The 17,978-nt window shown below is 40.4% G+C and overlaps 1 protein-coding gene across 1 annotated transcript in view; it reads right to left on the bottom strand.

Moving 5' to 3' along the window:
* Positions 1 to 15,313: 15,313 nt before the first annotated feature.
* Positions 15,314 to 17,978, bottom strand: part of LOC117501384 (collagen alpha-1(XIV) chain-like) — a 212,155-nt gene continuing 209,490 nt past the window's right edge. Inside the window, exon 48 of the mRNA XM_034160248.1 lies at positions 15,314 to 16,010. Coding sequence (XP_034016139.1) covers positions 15,775 to 16,010 — 236 coding nt within the window. The 3' untranslated portion in view covers positions 15,314 to 15,774. The remainder of the gene's footprint in view (positions 16,011 to 17,978) is intronic.

The following is a 17,978-nucleotide window of genomic DNA, read 5'->3' as shown; positions in this document are numbered from 1 at the left end:
AGGAAGGAAGGAAGAAGACGAGAGGAGGAGGGGAAGGACAGAGGGAGGCAAAAAGGAAGGAAGAAGACGAGAGGAGGAGGGGAAGGACAGAGGGAGGCAAAAAGGAAGAAAGAAGACAAGAGGAGGAGGGGAAGGACAGAGGGAGGCAAAAAGGAAGAAAGAAGACAAGAGGAGGAGGGGAAGGACAGAGGGAGGCAAAAAGGAAGAAAGAAGACAAGAGGAGGAGGGGAAGGACAGAGGGAGGCAAAAAGGAAGAAAGAAGACAAGAGGAAGAGGGGAAGGACAGAGGGAGGCAAAAGGAAGAAAGAAGACAAGAGGAGGAGGGGAAGGACAGAGGGAGGCAAAAAGGAAGAAAGAAGACAAGAGGAGGAGGGGAAGGACAGAGGGAGGCAAAAAGGAAGAAAGAAGACAAGAGGAGGAGGGGAAGGACAGAGGGAGGCAAAAAGGAAGGAAGGAAGAAGACAAGAGGAGGAGGGGAAGGACAGAGGGAGGCAAAAAGGAAGGAAGGAAGAAGACAAGAGGAGGAGGGGAAGGACAGAGGGAGGCAAAAAGGAAGGAAGGAAGAAGACAAGAGGAGGAGGGGAAGGACAGAGGGAGGCAAAAAGGAAGAAGAAGACAAGAGGAGGAGGGGAAGGACAGAGGGAGGCAAAAAGGAAGGAAGAAGACAAGAGGAGGAGGGGAAGGACTGAGGGAGGCAAAAAGGAAGGAAGAAGACAAGAGGAGGAGGGGAAGGGCAGAGGGAGGCAAAAAGGAAAGAAGGAAGGAAGGAAGATGAGGACAGAGAAAAGTGGAAGCAGGCTCACAAAGAAACAGGAAAGAAAAGAAGTAACATAACAGGGAAGGAAGACAGGAGGGAGAATGGGAAAACTGAGAAGGAAAGGAAGTTAATGAAGGAAGATTGGAGGGATGTAAAGGATGCAAGGGAGGTTAAGATGGAATAAAGAAAGAAGGGAGAAAGAGGAACTTAAAATGAAGGTAGAAAAGAAGTGAGAGAGGCAAAGAGGTAAAAGTAAATAAAGGATGGGAACAAGGAAACAAGGGGTTAAAATAAGGATGGTAGGATAGGAATAAAATAGTAAGTGAAGAGAAAGGAGAGAGCAGTCAAAACAAAGGAAAACTGAAAAGTGTCAGACTAAAAAAGAAGAAACAAAAGTGAGAAGAAAGGGGAAGGAATAGAAAAATGAGTCTGAAATAAAGTTGGGATGAAAAAGGAGGGAAACGAGAGAACAAAGGGAAGCAATTGAATGGACGAAAATAAGAAACTAATATGAGGAAGTAAGTGAGACACAAAGGGAGGAGAAAATGAGAAATGAAGGAAGGAGATCAAGGAAAAAGGGAAAAAGGAAACTTGGATGTGTGGAAAAAAGAAAGAAAAGAATGAAAAATGTTCAGAAATGACTGAGGGAATGAAGGAGGGATGCCAAGAAATATACAATTAAGGAGAGGTGGAAGGAAGATAGAATCAAAGGGAAGTGAGGAAAGGGGAGGAGGTAAAAATGAATGGAGAGAAAAACCACAATAATGTAAGAAAAGAACAATACAAATGATCAAAGATAGGAAGGAAGGAGATAAAGAAAGGAGAAGGATTGGGATGCGGGAAATGGTGAAGATGAAAGAGTGAAGGAGGAAGAAGAAAAGAAAAAGAACCACAGAAAGATAGAAGAAAGATAAGTCAAAATGAGAATAGTGAAGGAAAGTATAAAGGAAGAATTCCCAGAAGTTTGAGTCGGAATGAGCAGCATTAATTTTGGAAGTTAATCAACAGTCGTGAGTGGTGTGTAAAGTCAAAGGTCAAATACTAAGAAAAATACAAAAGTCATGTTTTTGTTGCAACTCTGCCAAATGTGTAGCCAAATGAAATCTTTATTGTGTCTCTGGGGTTAGATTCACTTCAGTGGAAAATCCTTTTTCTAAATTTCTGTTTTTATGAATATTTGTTAATTTGTTCTTCCAAAAAATTTTCTGAATTTATTTTTCTCAAATTCCTGCAAAAAGCTGCTCCAGAGCTAAATGTCATGGCAGGAAACAAAAGTGTGCACAGGCTCATCTGAGGACACGCCGGGTTGCCTGAGGACACAAGGACAGGTGAGACTGCCTGAGGACACGCCGGGTCGCCTGAGGACATACCGGGTTTGTGTTTGTGCGCTCATGCGGCGCTCTGCTGGCCTCTGACCTGAAGGATTTCAGGTGACTGAGCAGTTTATCTATGTTTTGTCTTGCAGTGAAGTGTGCACGCGCCAGCCCGGTGGATGTTTGTGCTTGTCATTCAACTGAATTCCCGGAATCCTGTGATGTTCCGAGTCTGAGCAAAGGTGATCGATCGTAAATGATGAAAATGTGCTCAAAGAATCGGCTTTAAATTTGAATCTTTTTGCAGAAATGACTTCACTTTATGATGGAATCATGTAAATCCAAAAAGGTCTGCAAGGAACTCAGACCCATCGGAAATGGTGAAAATAATGGGTGTTACCAAATCAAATGTTTGGTTTGTCCATAAAAACAAAAAACATTTATGATCTGAGGCAAGACCCAAAAGAGGAGGCGGGTGGCAGATCTGGAATCAGACTGTGGCTGAGGGTTACCCTCCAAGTGCTGCTGGAGCTTCTGAGCTCTGACAGTCAGAGCGCAATCATGACTGGTGTCACAGACTGAACAGTCCCCCCTAAAAATCGCTCGCCCTGCCTTCACTGCGCATGTGTCATCAGCCGCAGTTCACCGATTATCACCTTTGTTTCTGCTTCAAACTGCCTCCAGTCTTCATCTATCTCAGCGACAGATACCTGAAGCTTTTGTACAACAATCATTTCCACATAAATTCAGCATTATTTCATCATAAAAGGAAGCGATCACTGCACGTCCGTCATTTCAAAGCGTCACGGAATATCGCCTTGTTTCTACTTAAAACTGATTTTAGAATGATTTAAGAGGTTTTACCTTGTCATCTGATGGTTAATAATCCCATTAATTAATTTGATCGCTTTGGGTGAAGAGACTCTGTCTTAGACGTGCTGCTGTGGTCCAAAGTCACGGATGCGCAGACACCGGAATGAATGAAGATATGAATGGATGACTGGAGCCCGGAGTCGGTCTGTATGGGCGGTGCGTTTGTGTGAAACACACCTAAGTGCAAAACCCAACAGTGAAGCAAATTACCAAAGCACATTACCAAAAAAACTGCCCTTTTTATGACATTTAGTAGCTTCTTCTGAACTGCAGGTGTTTTGTTTCAGAAATGTTTGACTTTTAGGTTTTGTCTCAAATGTTCTTGTGCTTTCAGTCTTGTTAGATTGTTCTCTAAAATAACTGCATTTATGAATTTTCTTTTTTTTTTAATGAGAACGTTGTAACACTGGTCAAATCAGTTTTTAATTTTTGTTTTTATTTAAAGTTTTCTGTCAGTGTTTTCCACTTCCGGGCCACCGTACAGCAGAGCTGCGTGCGTGTGTCAGTCAGCTCAAGTAGGTCAGTAGTGAACCGGTTCTTATGTGTCCTCACTCGACCTCTGTGGAACAGTCACCCCCCCCCCCACCACCCACCGCCAGGATCTGATGAGCCTCGTGCAGTTTAACTCTTCAGTTACCGGCTGCCTTTGATCAGTGATCGCTGAAGTTGACCAGATAAAAAAACAAAAAACGACAGAGGGCGACACCTACAGGCCGAGCTGGGAATAACACCCTGCATGCTGGTTGTGGTTCACTGGATTGGTTTAATTAAAACCTGATTAGTAATTCAGTGTAAAGTGTCAAATACATCAAAAAAAATAATCAAATATTCACACATCAGATGTTTGATATTTCTAAATGATGAATTATCAAAATTGTTGATAAATGTTCTGACAACTGATCGTCCAATTAAAACAATTATTTCCACTGTCAAACTGATTCCACGGATTTGACTGGCTGACCTCTGACCTCTGCAACAAAATGTGTGTCAAGGGTCACGGGGTGGTGGTGGTGGGGGGGGTTTTTCACCCTGGACATGACGCCCGTCTGTCGCAGGGTCACATATCAAGCTGGAGCAGCTGGAGGGAAGCCACACAAAACACAGGGAGAACATGCAAACTCCACACAGAAAGGCCACAGGCAGGAATCGAACCCATGACCTTCTTGCTGTGAGGCAACAGTGCTAAACGCTAACTGCTAAATAAAATTAAATACAAAAAATATATAAAATGGCACTTAGAAATGGATACAGTAAAAGAGAAAACACATTTTAAAATTACTTTTTTTAAAAAGTCAGAATATTAAGATTTTAATAAATAATTCATATTAAAGTCAGTAAATGCTCAATTATCATTTGTGTATTAAACTGTCAATTTTTAAATCATTAGGAATTTTAAGGTGTGAATGATATGAACTGCTTAATTAATGAGTTGATAATTAAACGGTTTGATCCCCCCCTCATGTGTAGCTCGTTAAAGTGGCTGAGAACATGATGTTTAACTTTGACTGAAGCTGTTCTGGTTGAACATCGAGCGCAAGTCTGAGGGAAAACTCCTGAGTGAAGCTTTTGTCCTTCACAGAGCTCAACCACAAAAGTGTTTCACACTGACCTGTTTTCTCAAAGGTCAAAGAGAAGTTTGAGGTGAACCAGCCGTCCACCAAGAATCAGAAAAACCAAAAAATAAATCGAAACGAAACTAAAACAAGCTGCTGATGATGTCTGGCTCAGAACTGGATTTGGATTCAGATCGATTCCTATCCAGTGTCGCAGACCGACCGGTCCGCCCTGCCTCCACTGCGCATGTGTCATTTCGGAGCTCAGCAGCTCATCTTAAGACAGAGTCTCTTTACCCAAAGTGATCAAATGGATTAATGGGATTATAACCATCAGATGACAAAGTAAAACCTCTTAAATCATTCTAAAGTCAGTTTTAAGCAGAAACGAGGTGATAATCAGTGACGCTTTGAAATGACCAATGCGCAGTGAACGCATCAGCTAGCAGCTCGTGTAGCTGTGGCGCTGTGATCACTTCCTCCGGCTTTTATGATGAAATAATGCTGAATTTATGTGGAAATGATTGTTGAACAAAAGCTTCAGATATCAGTCACTGAGATAGATGATGACTGGAGTGCAGTTTGAAGCAGAAACGAGGTCATAATCGGTGAACCGCGGCTAATGACGCATGCGCAGTGAAGCAAGGGGGGACCGTTCAGTCTGCGACACCGGTTCACAACAGATCAGGTCTGGTAGCATGCAGACAGCCAGCCAGTTCATCCAACCCCTCCACAGTAACCTATCTGCTGCACTCAGGTGGACGTGTCCTCAGCCTGCTGACAGGTGGGCGTGTCCTTGACCTTCTCCAGTCTCTGTGGTCCTCAACACTGAGGCTCCTGCGTGCTGGATCATCTCCTGATTAACACCACATGGACAATATGTCAAAGCTGATGTTCCTTCACAATGTCAGAGATCCTCCTCATCTCACTAACTGTTCATCTGAGACAAAGTCTTTCCAGCAGTATCCAAGGATCTACGAAGGGACCTGGTACCAAAGACACCCTGACATCGCCGTAGGACACTGGTTAGTGTCCAAGTCTGACAACCATACAGTGAGACACGAAAGACTTGGACCTTCAATGCTGTTCTCTTGCAGAGTTATCGGCACCACCAGACACCTCTGACCTTTGATGTCATAACTCCATAAGCTCTTCCCAGGCATCTCTGACTCTCAAAGGCTGAGGACCCAGAGACATAAACGTCACCGCCGAGATCAGTGAATGTCTCCATAAGTTCAGCACTTTCACCACGTACAGAGACGCGTCTGATGGCCGAAACCAGGATGTCACTGAAAACCTGGATCCAGGACCAACCCAGACACTGACAAAAGCAGCGAAGTCACTAGTTTCCACAACCTGACCCAGCACTCAGTCCACAGAAGAACCAATCAGTGTCGGAGACTCCGCCCCTGCACGTCACATGCCGCATGTTCCAGCCTGGTTCTGGGAATCGAACCAGTTCAGGTCACCGCTGTGCTCGGCTCAGGTGGACTCGCACGTTAATTCTGTTTACGTGAGAACTGGCCCCGCCCTCCTATGAACCTGTCAATCAGGCAACTGTCAAGAGCCCAAAAAAGTCAGATTTAGGAAGCCGCGGTTTGTTGTCAGCAGAGATTTTTAGGGGAGACGTGAGAACAGGAGTGTTTGTGCCGGCGTCTTCAGAATCCACAGTCACTGAATGTTGCCAGGCAAACGTGCCAGCTGCAGCCAATCGGCAGAGTTTTGGCCAACATTGCTTAGCAACTACAGTTAAAACATAAACCACTCCAGGCTTAAAAAGCTCTTTAAAACAGTAATCAGGAGCCGTCAGTGTCACCAAACTCTGTGCAGATAAAAACGGTTCGAAGGAACCATCAAGGCAAAGAAAGAGGGGAAAAAGAGCCGAAAGTTGTCGAAACACACAGAGAAGAACAGATGCCAAGTAACAGCAGTTTACATTCAAGATGTCTAAAGCAGAAAAAAGGAAAATGTTTGAAAATTAAAAACTTTTTTATCATGTTTATTTGTGAGCTAATTAAATTGTTTTTCAATGTCAGTGTGGCAGCCTGGAAGCAATAAAATTAATGATTAAAAAGCTGGAACAGTACTCAGAGAGAACATGCTTTGGTCCACAAAGACCACCCAACAGAGGAGACTTTACCCATCATGCATCTGTGCACAGACGTGAAAATGGTAAACATAAAACATCGTGGAAGGCTTCAGGAGACTCATGATTTCTGATGGACCTTGGCTGTGTGGAGATTATACGCCTTTATGATGTCATAAAGATCAAAAGGAATTGGGATTCACAATGTAGAGATCAAAGGCAACATTGCCAAAATTGCCAAAATTTTATCAAATCACTAATTGTTCTACGGAGTAAACAAACAAACAAACTGGTGCTCTGGAGCTCATGTAACCCTTTGACTTGTAAAACCTGTTGTATTGAATTCAGCCACGAGGGGGCGAGAGAGTTTGGAGCAAACTTATGGTTTAACTTTAGCTTTTTGGGGGTGGGGGGGAGATGTTGCATCAGAATAATGCGGGCAGCCTGCAGAGGGCAGTATTTCATATTGGCGGAGGTCTGCAGGAGTCAAGAGTTCAGGCTCACTGGAACATAAAAATGTGAAAAGTAACAAATATATTTTAAGATGTCATGTTTAGTTGTAAACTTCAGAGCTCAGATGGGGGGTAAAAAATCATCTTTGTAGCATTTTGGGGAGAAAAAAATATAGATCTGCTTGTATCCAGAAAAATACACAATTTATCTCTGCAAGGCAAATAATAATAATAATGATAATAAAAACAAAATCTTAAAGTCAAAATTTACAACAGCAATTTTCTGTCACGAAAAAACAAACACACAATTCATGGGCAGTATTTATTTGGTGCAAAAAGCAGACTGATATAAATAAGCAGTTGTGACCCAACAGGTGAACATGAATGAGCTGGTTCGTCATTATGCAAATGATGAGCAAGCACTGACCTTTAACCCTTTAAAGACATAAGCATTGTGCTGCATTTTGACATAACATTCATGTACATATGAGCACAATTAAAAAAATATTACCAGTTCAACTTCATAGCTCAGAAATGATGACCCTTTGACCTCAGAGGAAGTCGGCACTTTGAAAACGTTTGCATCGTTGTATTTCAAAGCATGACTTTTTACACCCCACAGGACGGAACGCATCAAAACATTGTTTTCAGCAGGAAATGTTTTTCTTTACTGCCGCCAAGTTCCACGGAGGTTGCTTTCACCTGTTTTTTTTTTTTTTTTTTTTGTAAACAGCCTGGAACCCACAATTTTTCGCGTATTGTTATGAAAATTGTACAGAGGATTCATATCCTGATAGGCAAGAACTGATTCAATTTTCAAGGTCAAAGTCAGGAAAAATCTTGGAAATATCCCTCTCCGTTAACATCAAATGAATTTTCAAAAGTTCATAACTCTGTCAAAAAAGATCAAGTTTCTTTCATATGTGTTATCTAGGATGGTATCCTTTATCGACAAAGTTTGATCCAGATCTGATCCACATTACAGATTCTGTGGCCATTGAAATTTAACATTGAAAACACCATTTAATGTATATTTTACATTATATCTTAATCAAACGTGCCCCAGTCACTCTCATATTTGAAAGTGAGTTGCAGACTGGCACTATCACCTGAAAAAGTTTGATCCGCATCTGATCTGGATTGTGTATTTTGTTGACATTTGAATTTAATATTGAAAAGCCCATTTGGTGTACATTTGCATTACATCTCAATCAAAACGGCCTCAATCACACTCATTTTTCTGGATTTACCTACAACACCAAAATTGGATGGCGGTTCCAGTTTTATGCCCATTTGTCTTCCAGTTATTGGTCAGAAAACAAGTGTCAAAAAGCAATGACAAATTACGCATAGCAGAGATAACCAATGTTCAAGTGAAAATGATCTGAAGAAGAATTCAGAAACCAAAGAAGTTGGAAAAAAAAAAGAAACCTGACAACACCACAAACATTCAAGTGCATGAACTACGAGGTCTATTAGAAAAGTATCCGACCTTATTATATTTTTCAAAAACCATATGGATTTGATTCATGTTTTTACATCAGCCAAGCTTGAACCTTCGTGCGCATGCGTGAGTTTTTCCACGCCTGTCGGTTGCGTCATTCGCCTGTGAGCACGCCTTGTGGGAGGAGTGGTCCAGCCCCTCGTTGGATTTTCATTGTCAGGAAATGGCGGAATGATTTGGGCTTTTTTTCCATCAGAATTTTTCAGAAACTGTTAGAGACAAGCAGCTGGAAACCATTCAAAAAATTTACCTGGCTTTCGGTGAAAATTTTACGGGCTTCACAGAGAATAAGGATTGTTACTACAGCTTTAAGGACGCCCCACAATGGCGCACGGCGTGCCGCGCTCTGAGCCGCCATCAAGAGGCAGAAAACACCACATCATTTCTAAACGGATGGCTGTGTGGAGCCGGGACCATCGTGAGCAATTTCTCTGGTTATCACAAGAGCTGGACATCAGCAATTTTCCGGCAGATTTCACTTTTAACAAGAGATTTTGTCATAGAAAGCCGTGCGGAGGCTTCTCGCGTCACGACCGATTCGCTGATCGAGCGAGACAAAGGAACACCTCCGTTTCGGAGTGCCAGGGGACAAGTTGGGACATGCCGAGCTCTCCACAATTTCTCTTATACTCACTGGGCTGGTAAGCATTGAAAGCCGAGATAGGCGTGGAAAAACTCACGCATGCGCACGAAGGTTCAAGCTTGGCTGACGTAAAAACATATGAATCAAATCCATATGGTTTTTGAAAATAATAATAAGGTCGGATACTTTTCTAATAGACCTCGTAAATACATACTCTGGACATTTGATCACATATAATTTAGTGTATGAAAAGCCACTTTTAACAGGACTCTGACCTTGAAAATATTTTCCAAGGTAAAAACTTGTGGAATTGGAAACTAGTGTTGGTGGAGGTTTGCACTCTGAGCGTGGCGGTCTAGTTTTAACTTTCATATATATATATATATATATATATATCTCCTGAAATGTTTCCAGTACACATTTAGTAGCATCTTAAGCAGAAACGTAACTTGTATTATTGGTGTAGCTGTTCTCTTCCAGAACAAAATAATAAAGAGCAGACTTAACTGCAGATCCGGCTCTTCATGGAGTTCTGAAGGCACATATCACTGGTCATATTACCTGTACACTGCTCTTTATACTTACGTATTATTGTATGTATATTTTTTAAATGCTTTCATGAAAAAAATATTAGTATTTATATGGTGGTTGTATGCATATTTTGCAACATATTGGTGGGATAAAATTCCCTACGTGATATATCATTCTGAAAGTTTAATGTGCAGGTTGTGGGAAACTCAAACTCAAAAACTGACAGGAAATGGACTTCGGTGTTAGATGTTGTATTGAAAGATGCCTTCTCTAAACAGAAAGTTGCTACTACAGCTAGCAAGCTGATCACACAGCGCTCTGCCTCCTCCTCAGCTCCGCACCCAGATGGAGGGGCCCTTGCCCTCAGCGTGGATCAGTAAAGTTATGCAATTAAGTGGAAAATGTTGCAACTGTCATTTATATGCGGTGACCATATGTACACTGTCAGTGCTAATTTAACACTGGTGATTTTACTGCATGTAATTACTTTTTATATAAAATGTGTTTTTATGTTCAAATGTGCATTACATTTGTTTAATGTGAATTTTAGATTCTTTTAAAAACTAATCAGCAATGTTTTGAAGCAACTAAAACATTCACACAATGAATATTTATAAATAAGCTATAAATAGTTAAATCTAACACTGTAAAAGCCAGAAGGAATTGACCGTAAATACGTTTTAGCAGAAATGCTCATGTATTAATTATATATTCTTGGGTAATAGACTGAAGTGCTAAAGTAAAAGGCTAAAATATGCTAAATCGTTTTTTTTTTTTACAGTCAAATAGGAAAAAAAATTCTAGTCTGAGTATTAGGGGAGGTGATGGTCTAGTTGTTAAGCGTTTGTCAGAATATGTAAATTACACGACAACTAATTTATGTTTTATAGAAAACATTTCACTCATAAATAACACTACTTGGTGAGTGACACACTCAATATAATTAATAAATATAATGCCCCAAACCATTGATATGATTCTGTATTTAAATATGACGGTCCGTTTGGTTTTTAATTGAACATTATCATTACGTAAAGTCAAAAAGCCTATGGATTGTTACACGCACAGCTAATACGTGTTTAAAAAAAAATCAAAATCGCACTCCCAACATTACCTGTACACCGATATCTTGTCTTTCGGCTGTTCCCGTTAGGGGTCGCCACAGCAGATCAACTGTTTCCATCTCACCCTGTCCTCTGTATCTTCCTCTGTCACATCAACCACCTGCATGTCCTCCCTCAGCACATCCATAAACCTCCATCTGACCCTGGTGGTCAGCAGGGCTGTGGGAGGGAAAGCAGCCTATTTGTAAATGACTGTGCACTGTGATCGTACACGAAGTGTAGATTTTCCTCTAAGCTGTTCCGGGAGGAATGCAAAACATAAAACCACGTATTGTGAATAAATATGTGCGAAACATAAGACAAATCGTGAAGAAATTCACATTTCCTGAGATATTTTTCAGTATTCACGTTTTTAGGATAATTATGGAATAATCCTGTTGTGTCTGATTTTTGGATGTTCATGCTGGTTATACGGTTGCAAATTCAGCTTCACAAAGGAGTTTTACGCCAACGCGTTAACAGAGCCATAAAACGGATATTTGTGACCATATAACAGCATGAACATCCACATATCAGCGGTACGTGCCTTTCTCTCGCTCTCAGCTAACAGCACTAATAACTAGCAGTGCGCGCAGCCGATGTTCTGTCAAACTGTGCATCTCGTCGCATAAATCAACAGTTCCGCGTCCTGACAATATGACAATTCAACAGGAATGACATCTCGTCAGAATACCGGTCAGGGAGTAATATGAGCGAAGCATCACGAAGCTCACGCATGGTACAGGGCATCCTAAAATCCACAGTAAAACAGGAAATGTTCAAATGTCAAACAATTCCTGGATTGGGAACTCGGTGGCAAGCTCACACTCAAACAGGAAGTGCCAACTTTTCAGTCACAGTGAAAAAGGAAATGAACACTTCCTGGCATGGGTGGAGCTAGAGCAGAGGTCGGGGTTTAACTGGACTCACCTGAAATCTGATTGGACACAGATGATTGACATGTCACGGCACCACACGTCTGGTTGAAAGAGCTGCATTTTCAAATCAGTGAGTCACATTGACTGCTAGGTTCCTCCTGTCCAGTACTTAGTGCTGTGTACCACAAAAAGTTCTAATCCACCTTAGAAGAAGAAAAATGTTTGCTTCAGATTTGAACTGAACACGTCGCTTAGGGTTAGGTGATCTGAATCCAGAATCTGGATCCAGATCACCTCCAAAATTTAACGGTGTATTCCATGGTCTAATCTGTATCTGTGTTGAAAATGTTGTCAAAATCCATGCAGTAGTTTTGACATAATCCTGCTAATTGTAATCCTTCAAAGCCTATATAAAGTGAAACTTGATCCAGGATCCCGGATCCGGATCACCTCCAAAATGTAATGGTCTTCCTTGGTCTAAATATCTGTCTATGGTGAAAATCGCGTCAAAACCTGTGCAGTAGTTTTGACGTAATCCTGCTAACAGACAGACAAATAAATAAATAAATGCCAATGATTTTATTACGTCCTTGGCGGATGTAAAAAAATAAATAAATAAATAAAAAATGCAGCACTTTGTGTGTCATCTGTAATTTTAAGATATGAAAAGTAAATGTAAATACCTGCTGGGCCTAGAGATGATTTTAACATGTTAACTGTCCCTTTGAGTTCAGTGAAATCTGTCGTTCTGAAATGTAAAGAGTATGACACAGTAAGGTAAATATCCTCAAAACAATGATCACACACAAAGCTGCTGAGTGAGGGGAGCCACCAAAATGCCGAGATTCCACATCAAAGCATTTTGTTCTTCGTTGAAGCTTTGACTGGAGAGGCAACAGACAAAGGTTGTACAATCAGACCAAGTACCTGGTGATGAAATTGGCTATGTTTAACCGAACAGTCGACAAGGATTGTACTTCAGTTTTATTGTTTGACAAAACAAAGTGCAAAATAAATTACATCTTTGATTTTTTTGTCTTTTTTAAAAACAAACATGTTGATCAGAGACAGTGATTCATTAGAAAATGTCCTAAATAAAACGCTCTGGCCAAATTAATTTTTCTGAAATAGAAAATAATTTATCAAGAGCAAATAAATATTCAACAGCTATTTTTTTCCCCAGAAAACTGGAAAAACAAAAGCTGAAAAATGTAAAAACAAAATCAACAACTTCCCATTCTAGCAAATCTGTTTTGGAATAAAACAAGAAATTACAATGTGAAAATAAACACTTTAAATGAACAAAACCACTAAGTGGAGAGAAAATATAACTTGAAATAATATTTCAGTCAGAAAACATCCAATTCAATATTACATCATATTTGCACAAAGTGTTGCACAATCGATTAAAAAAAAATGTCAGAATGGCAGCAAGTAGAGCGAAGGGTAAAACCACCGGGCTGAACTCGAACCAAATCCAACTCGGCAAACAAAATCTGTTTATTTTGCTTATTATTTCTAACAAATTCTAGTTTTATAAAATCCTGCTGTGCCAGAGCATAAATGTTTTTAAAACATAGCTTTAAGCTATCGATTTAATGCAACCGTAAAAATATTTCACATCAAATTCTGTGAATCAATTTAATTTGCATTTTAATCACAGCCCATGTGGACGCTGCTGATATCTGCTGCAATAGAAGTAAACAATGTCCAAAGAGAAGGTGGCTAGCATTTTAGCTAGCTGTGCCACATAATCCAGTTTGATCAAATCCTAGTTTATATAAACTGTTCCAAAAACAGAGCAAGATCACTTCTGACAGATTACCTTCAAGTAACCATTAATTCGTACCCATTCGTAGTGACTGTGCTAAGCAGTGCATTAGCTAGCTTAGCCCAGCTGCTACAATGATTCACCAAGGATTTTTAGTAAAATTACTAACACGTCAGCATGCTGCTGTGTTAGTACTTTTACTAAATAAAGCTAACATTATGGTCATGACATTACATGTTAGCAGCATGTCTTGTGAGCTTGTCGCCAACGTAAACGTTAGCCAACCTTTTACTGTTAAACGGGATAACAGGAACCGATCATCATATGTAGAAGCCCAAAGAACTTTTGAGGAGGACACACGCGTGAAATTAGTGTTGTGAATCTGTGGCGGCAGTTTACGGACAGCTAAACACAAAAATATTAAGTTGTGCAGAATTTACTACCGAGACGTTTTATTTTTCAGACCGCCACCAAGGAAATCCTGAGAAAGTCACACTCTGAACTTTGCGCTCACCAGTGGTGGGCACAGCTAACCAAGAAGTTGGCTTCGATAACTGTTAATCCGCTAACTGCAAAGTTAACTTTTATAAAGCTTAACTGATAAATCCCTAAAAAAAAATAAAATAAAAAAAATTTTAAAAAAACTTAGCGGAAGTTACAGATAACAGCTAAACCGATAACTTTCGGTGTTGACCTCAGTACACGGCAGCTACTGACACAACGAGTCAGCACTTCTGTCTCAGATAGCCCTTCTCTCAGCAAAAGAGACCTGTTGATCAGAGATCATAAAGATGTGCCGGTCATTTCTCTGGAGTCTTGCACAGGCAGACACGTTTGACTTATGGTTATAATTTTAAACAAACTAATTGGGGACAAGTTATTGAAATTAACATCACGTCTGTCGTTTTACAAAGTGAAAATATCAGCTATATGTTTTAGTTTTAAAGTAATGCGCTAATTTTGAAGGTTTTAAACACACGCCATGAATACCGCAGTGTTCAGGGCAGTGTGAGCAGCCACACATTCGCTAAAAGTGATGAAGGACTTAACAGAATTTTCAGTTTTCAAATTGCCTTTTCTCTACAAATTAAAAAATGACATAGCCCACCACACATTTCAGTAACTGTGTGTTATACTGACCAGCCAACCACTGGCATCAGGAAACTAATGTAGCCATAATGCAATGCGACATATGTGTCTAAACGCTAAAACCTTCAAAATTAGTGCATTCTGTTAAAATTAAAACATAGTTGATATTGTAACTTTGTAAAACGACAGACATGTTAATTTCAATAACATGTCCGCAATAATTTTGTTTAAAATTATAATAAGTCAAAACTGTCTGCCTGTGCAAGACTCCAGTGAAATGACTGGCAGGTCTGTATGGTATGAAGAGAAATTATCTTTTTTTCTTTCCCTTCCTTTCCTCTTGCGTTCTGTCTGATAGTCAGCTCTCCTCTGCCTGCAGAGGATAGAGCTCTACCATTCATGGCTGTCTGTTTGCTACAAAGCATGTAACAGACAGGCACTTAAATCTTTGATTTCAGACTTTACAAACGTCTTTAACTGTTAAGCTTTATTCATTATGCCCGCAAAAATATGTTAGCGGTCTAAAAGTTATCGTAACTAAATTTATCGTAAGCTAATTGGCCCGCTGATGGTTTTCAAAGTTATCTAGAACGCTAATCCGCTAATGAAATCGTAACTTTGATAATTAGCGGATTAGCAGAACTGTGCCCACCACTGGCGCTCACACACATGAACTCGAGTTTCCAGAATGTTCTAGAAAACCACCAGGAGGCACTTAATCAAACACTTAAATAAAAATCATAAAGAAAGAAAAATAGTCTCTTTTGACCTGTAGAAATGTTTTAGAAGCAAAGTTTCATCTGTTAACTCATTGAGATTCTTGGGACAAAACTTGAAATATAAATTATTGTTACACTTTTAGTGAGAACAATAAATCTAAAGTCTGATTTATAAAAACAAAGCAAAACACCAAAGCGATGTCCAAAAGTGTAGCCAAAATACCATCCGGACATGCTTCAATGCTTCAATCATGAAACCAGGTTCGGTTCACAGAGTTAGTGTTGTTACATGCAGGCAGTTACAGCCACAGGCCATTAGGGCGCAGTAGAGGCATTTCATCTTCACTTTTGAGGACTTATTTTCAAACAGACTATGACTAAAAGGTAGAACATGGACCTTTTACTTCACGTTAATTAATCAGCATAAATGGAATTAAAGTAGCCCCATCCCCTCCTTTTTACAACTTCCATAAAATTTTCTACATCAGGCACTTGTGAAGTCCATCAGAGCTCCAAACCACCAAAGTGATGCCGGGCGGGACCCAGTTCTCTGTTGAGTTACTTAGTTCTGGACCCCCCGGTTTATTCTCCTCTTTGCGCTGATCCTCTCGTCCTTCCCGTCCAGGCTTCGAGAGCCGCGATAGGCTGCAGGGGAACTTAGCTCAGTGTCGTCCACAGCGAGTGCAGGGTCATTAGGGTCAACAGGCCGCGGTGCTGGGTAGTTAGGCTGGTAGTAGCGGTATGGGTCGTCCTCCTCAGCCTCGCCGTAATTCTGGAAGACGTCAGGCGGCAGCTGGACTGCAGGGATAACGCCGCTGTCAGTGACATCTTCGTCCTCTGTGTTGCAAAGCAGCCAGCCAGCCAATCAGGCAGTGAGGCAGCCAGCATGTCAGACAGCCAATCGCTCATTGGGAAGCCAAAACAAAGATGGCCGCTCCACCACCGAAGTAAGCGTTGCTTTTGATTAGTTTGTTTTTAAGCACACAAAGCAGGGCAGGGAAAGAATGAGTAAAAGACACAGGACGAGGTGCTAATGGAGGTGAATGACTCAGTGTTGCCATGGTTACAGTCTTACAACACATTGCTGAGTTAGCATTAAGATAGGATAGCATGCAGAATCTGAATTCACTGATTTAAAAGAATTCACTCAAGAACACATTTAATCTTCAAAAGTAATTCATGTGTAAACTGCAGCTGTGGGGCTGGAAACAGTCACGGATAAGTTAATTATTCAGTTAATGCCGCTGACAGCTAGCTAGGCTAGCTCTTAGCTGACTCAATTGATTTTATTCAGCTCAACATACAAAGCATACATTTCCAAGAGACACATGCTTCAACCAAAGTCTATAACAGGTTTAGAAGAGGTTTACGCTGATATTATAGAGTAGGTCATCTTCCACCTGCAACTGGAATAATTGTTAAATAACGAGTGTGAATTCTAAGGTAATTCAACCATGTTTCCTAGAAATGTAACTAATCAATGTCCAGTTAACAATACTGTCTACATGTTTTTAAATAGACTATAAAAACTTTCCTAATAATTATCACATATCAGGTGATATTACACTGGAAATGTAACCGTTTCCTGTGCAGATTATTATCAAACTATAAAGTCTTCAGATCAAACTGTAGAAATCTTTAGTAAAACTGAACTAATTAATCAATTCTGGGGGGAATCAATCAACAGTTTTAACAATCAACTCCGTAAAAGGATTTCTTGGGGGGGGAAAAAAAAATATATATATATATATAAATATATATATATAACTGCTTTAAACATGTTATAATCTGGATTGTTATTTTTCACTGAGTCAATGTTACGAACTAACAGTAAAATGTCCTAAACAGTCTTTAATCTGGTAAAAAGTTTGGATGGTTTCAGTTTGGTCTAAAGCCATATATTTTTTATTTTATTTATGTAATTTTTAGTGATGCCTTTGACAGCTGTATGATTTTTAGCATGATATCTTAGGAATGCCTAATCTGATTTTTGATCAAAACTGTCAGGTACATCCGGCCTGTAGATGTTAAGAAGTGAGTCAAATTTGTTCTGGATCTTTCAACATTCAAAGTCACAGATCAAGGTCAAATTTCTGGCACCATGCTAATATAATGGAAAATAGCTACTTTTATGAATATTAGTTAACCCCTTAACGCCTATTGTCGCATACACGAGGTCTATTAGAAAAGTATCTGACCTTATTATTTTTTTCAAAAATCATATGGATTTGAATCACGTGTGACTGCGTCAGACAAGCTTGAACCCTCGTGCGCATGCGTGAGTTTTTTTCACGCCTGTCAGTTTCGTCATTCGCCTGTGAGCAGGCTTTGAGTGAGGAGTGGTCCACCCCCTCGGCGGATTTTCATTGTCAGGAAATGGCGGAATGATTTGGGCTTTTTTTCCATCAGAATTTTTTTCAGAAACTGTTAAAGAGACTGGCAGCTGGAAACCATTCGAAAAATTTATCTGGCTTTTGGTGAAAATTTTATGGGCTTCACAGAGAATAAGGACTGTTACTACAGCTTTAAGGACGGCCTTAAGGACGCTCGGCGTGCTGCGCTCCGTGCCGCCATCGAGAGCCACAAACCACCGGATCATTTCTAAACGGATGGCTCTGTGGAGCCGGACCGTCGTGTGCACTTTCTCTGGTTATCACAAAAGCTGGACATCAGCCATTTTCCGGCAGACTTCACTTTTAACAAGAGATTTTGTCATGGAAAGCCGAGCGGAGGCTTTGCGCGTCACGACCGATTTGCTGATGGAGC

The sequence above is a fragment of the Thalassophryne amazonica genome, chromosome 20, assembly GCF_902500255.1.
Source record: "Thalassophryne amazonica chromosome 20, fThaAma1.1, whole genome shotgun sequence".
In the NCBI taxonomy this organism is placed as follows: domain Eukaryota; kingdom Metazoa; phylum Chordata; class Actinopteri; order Batrachoidiformes; family Batrachoididae; genus Thalassophryne; species Thalassophryne amazonica.
This window is presented reverse-complemented; position numbering and strand designations above follow the sequence as displayed.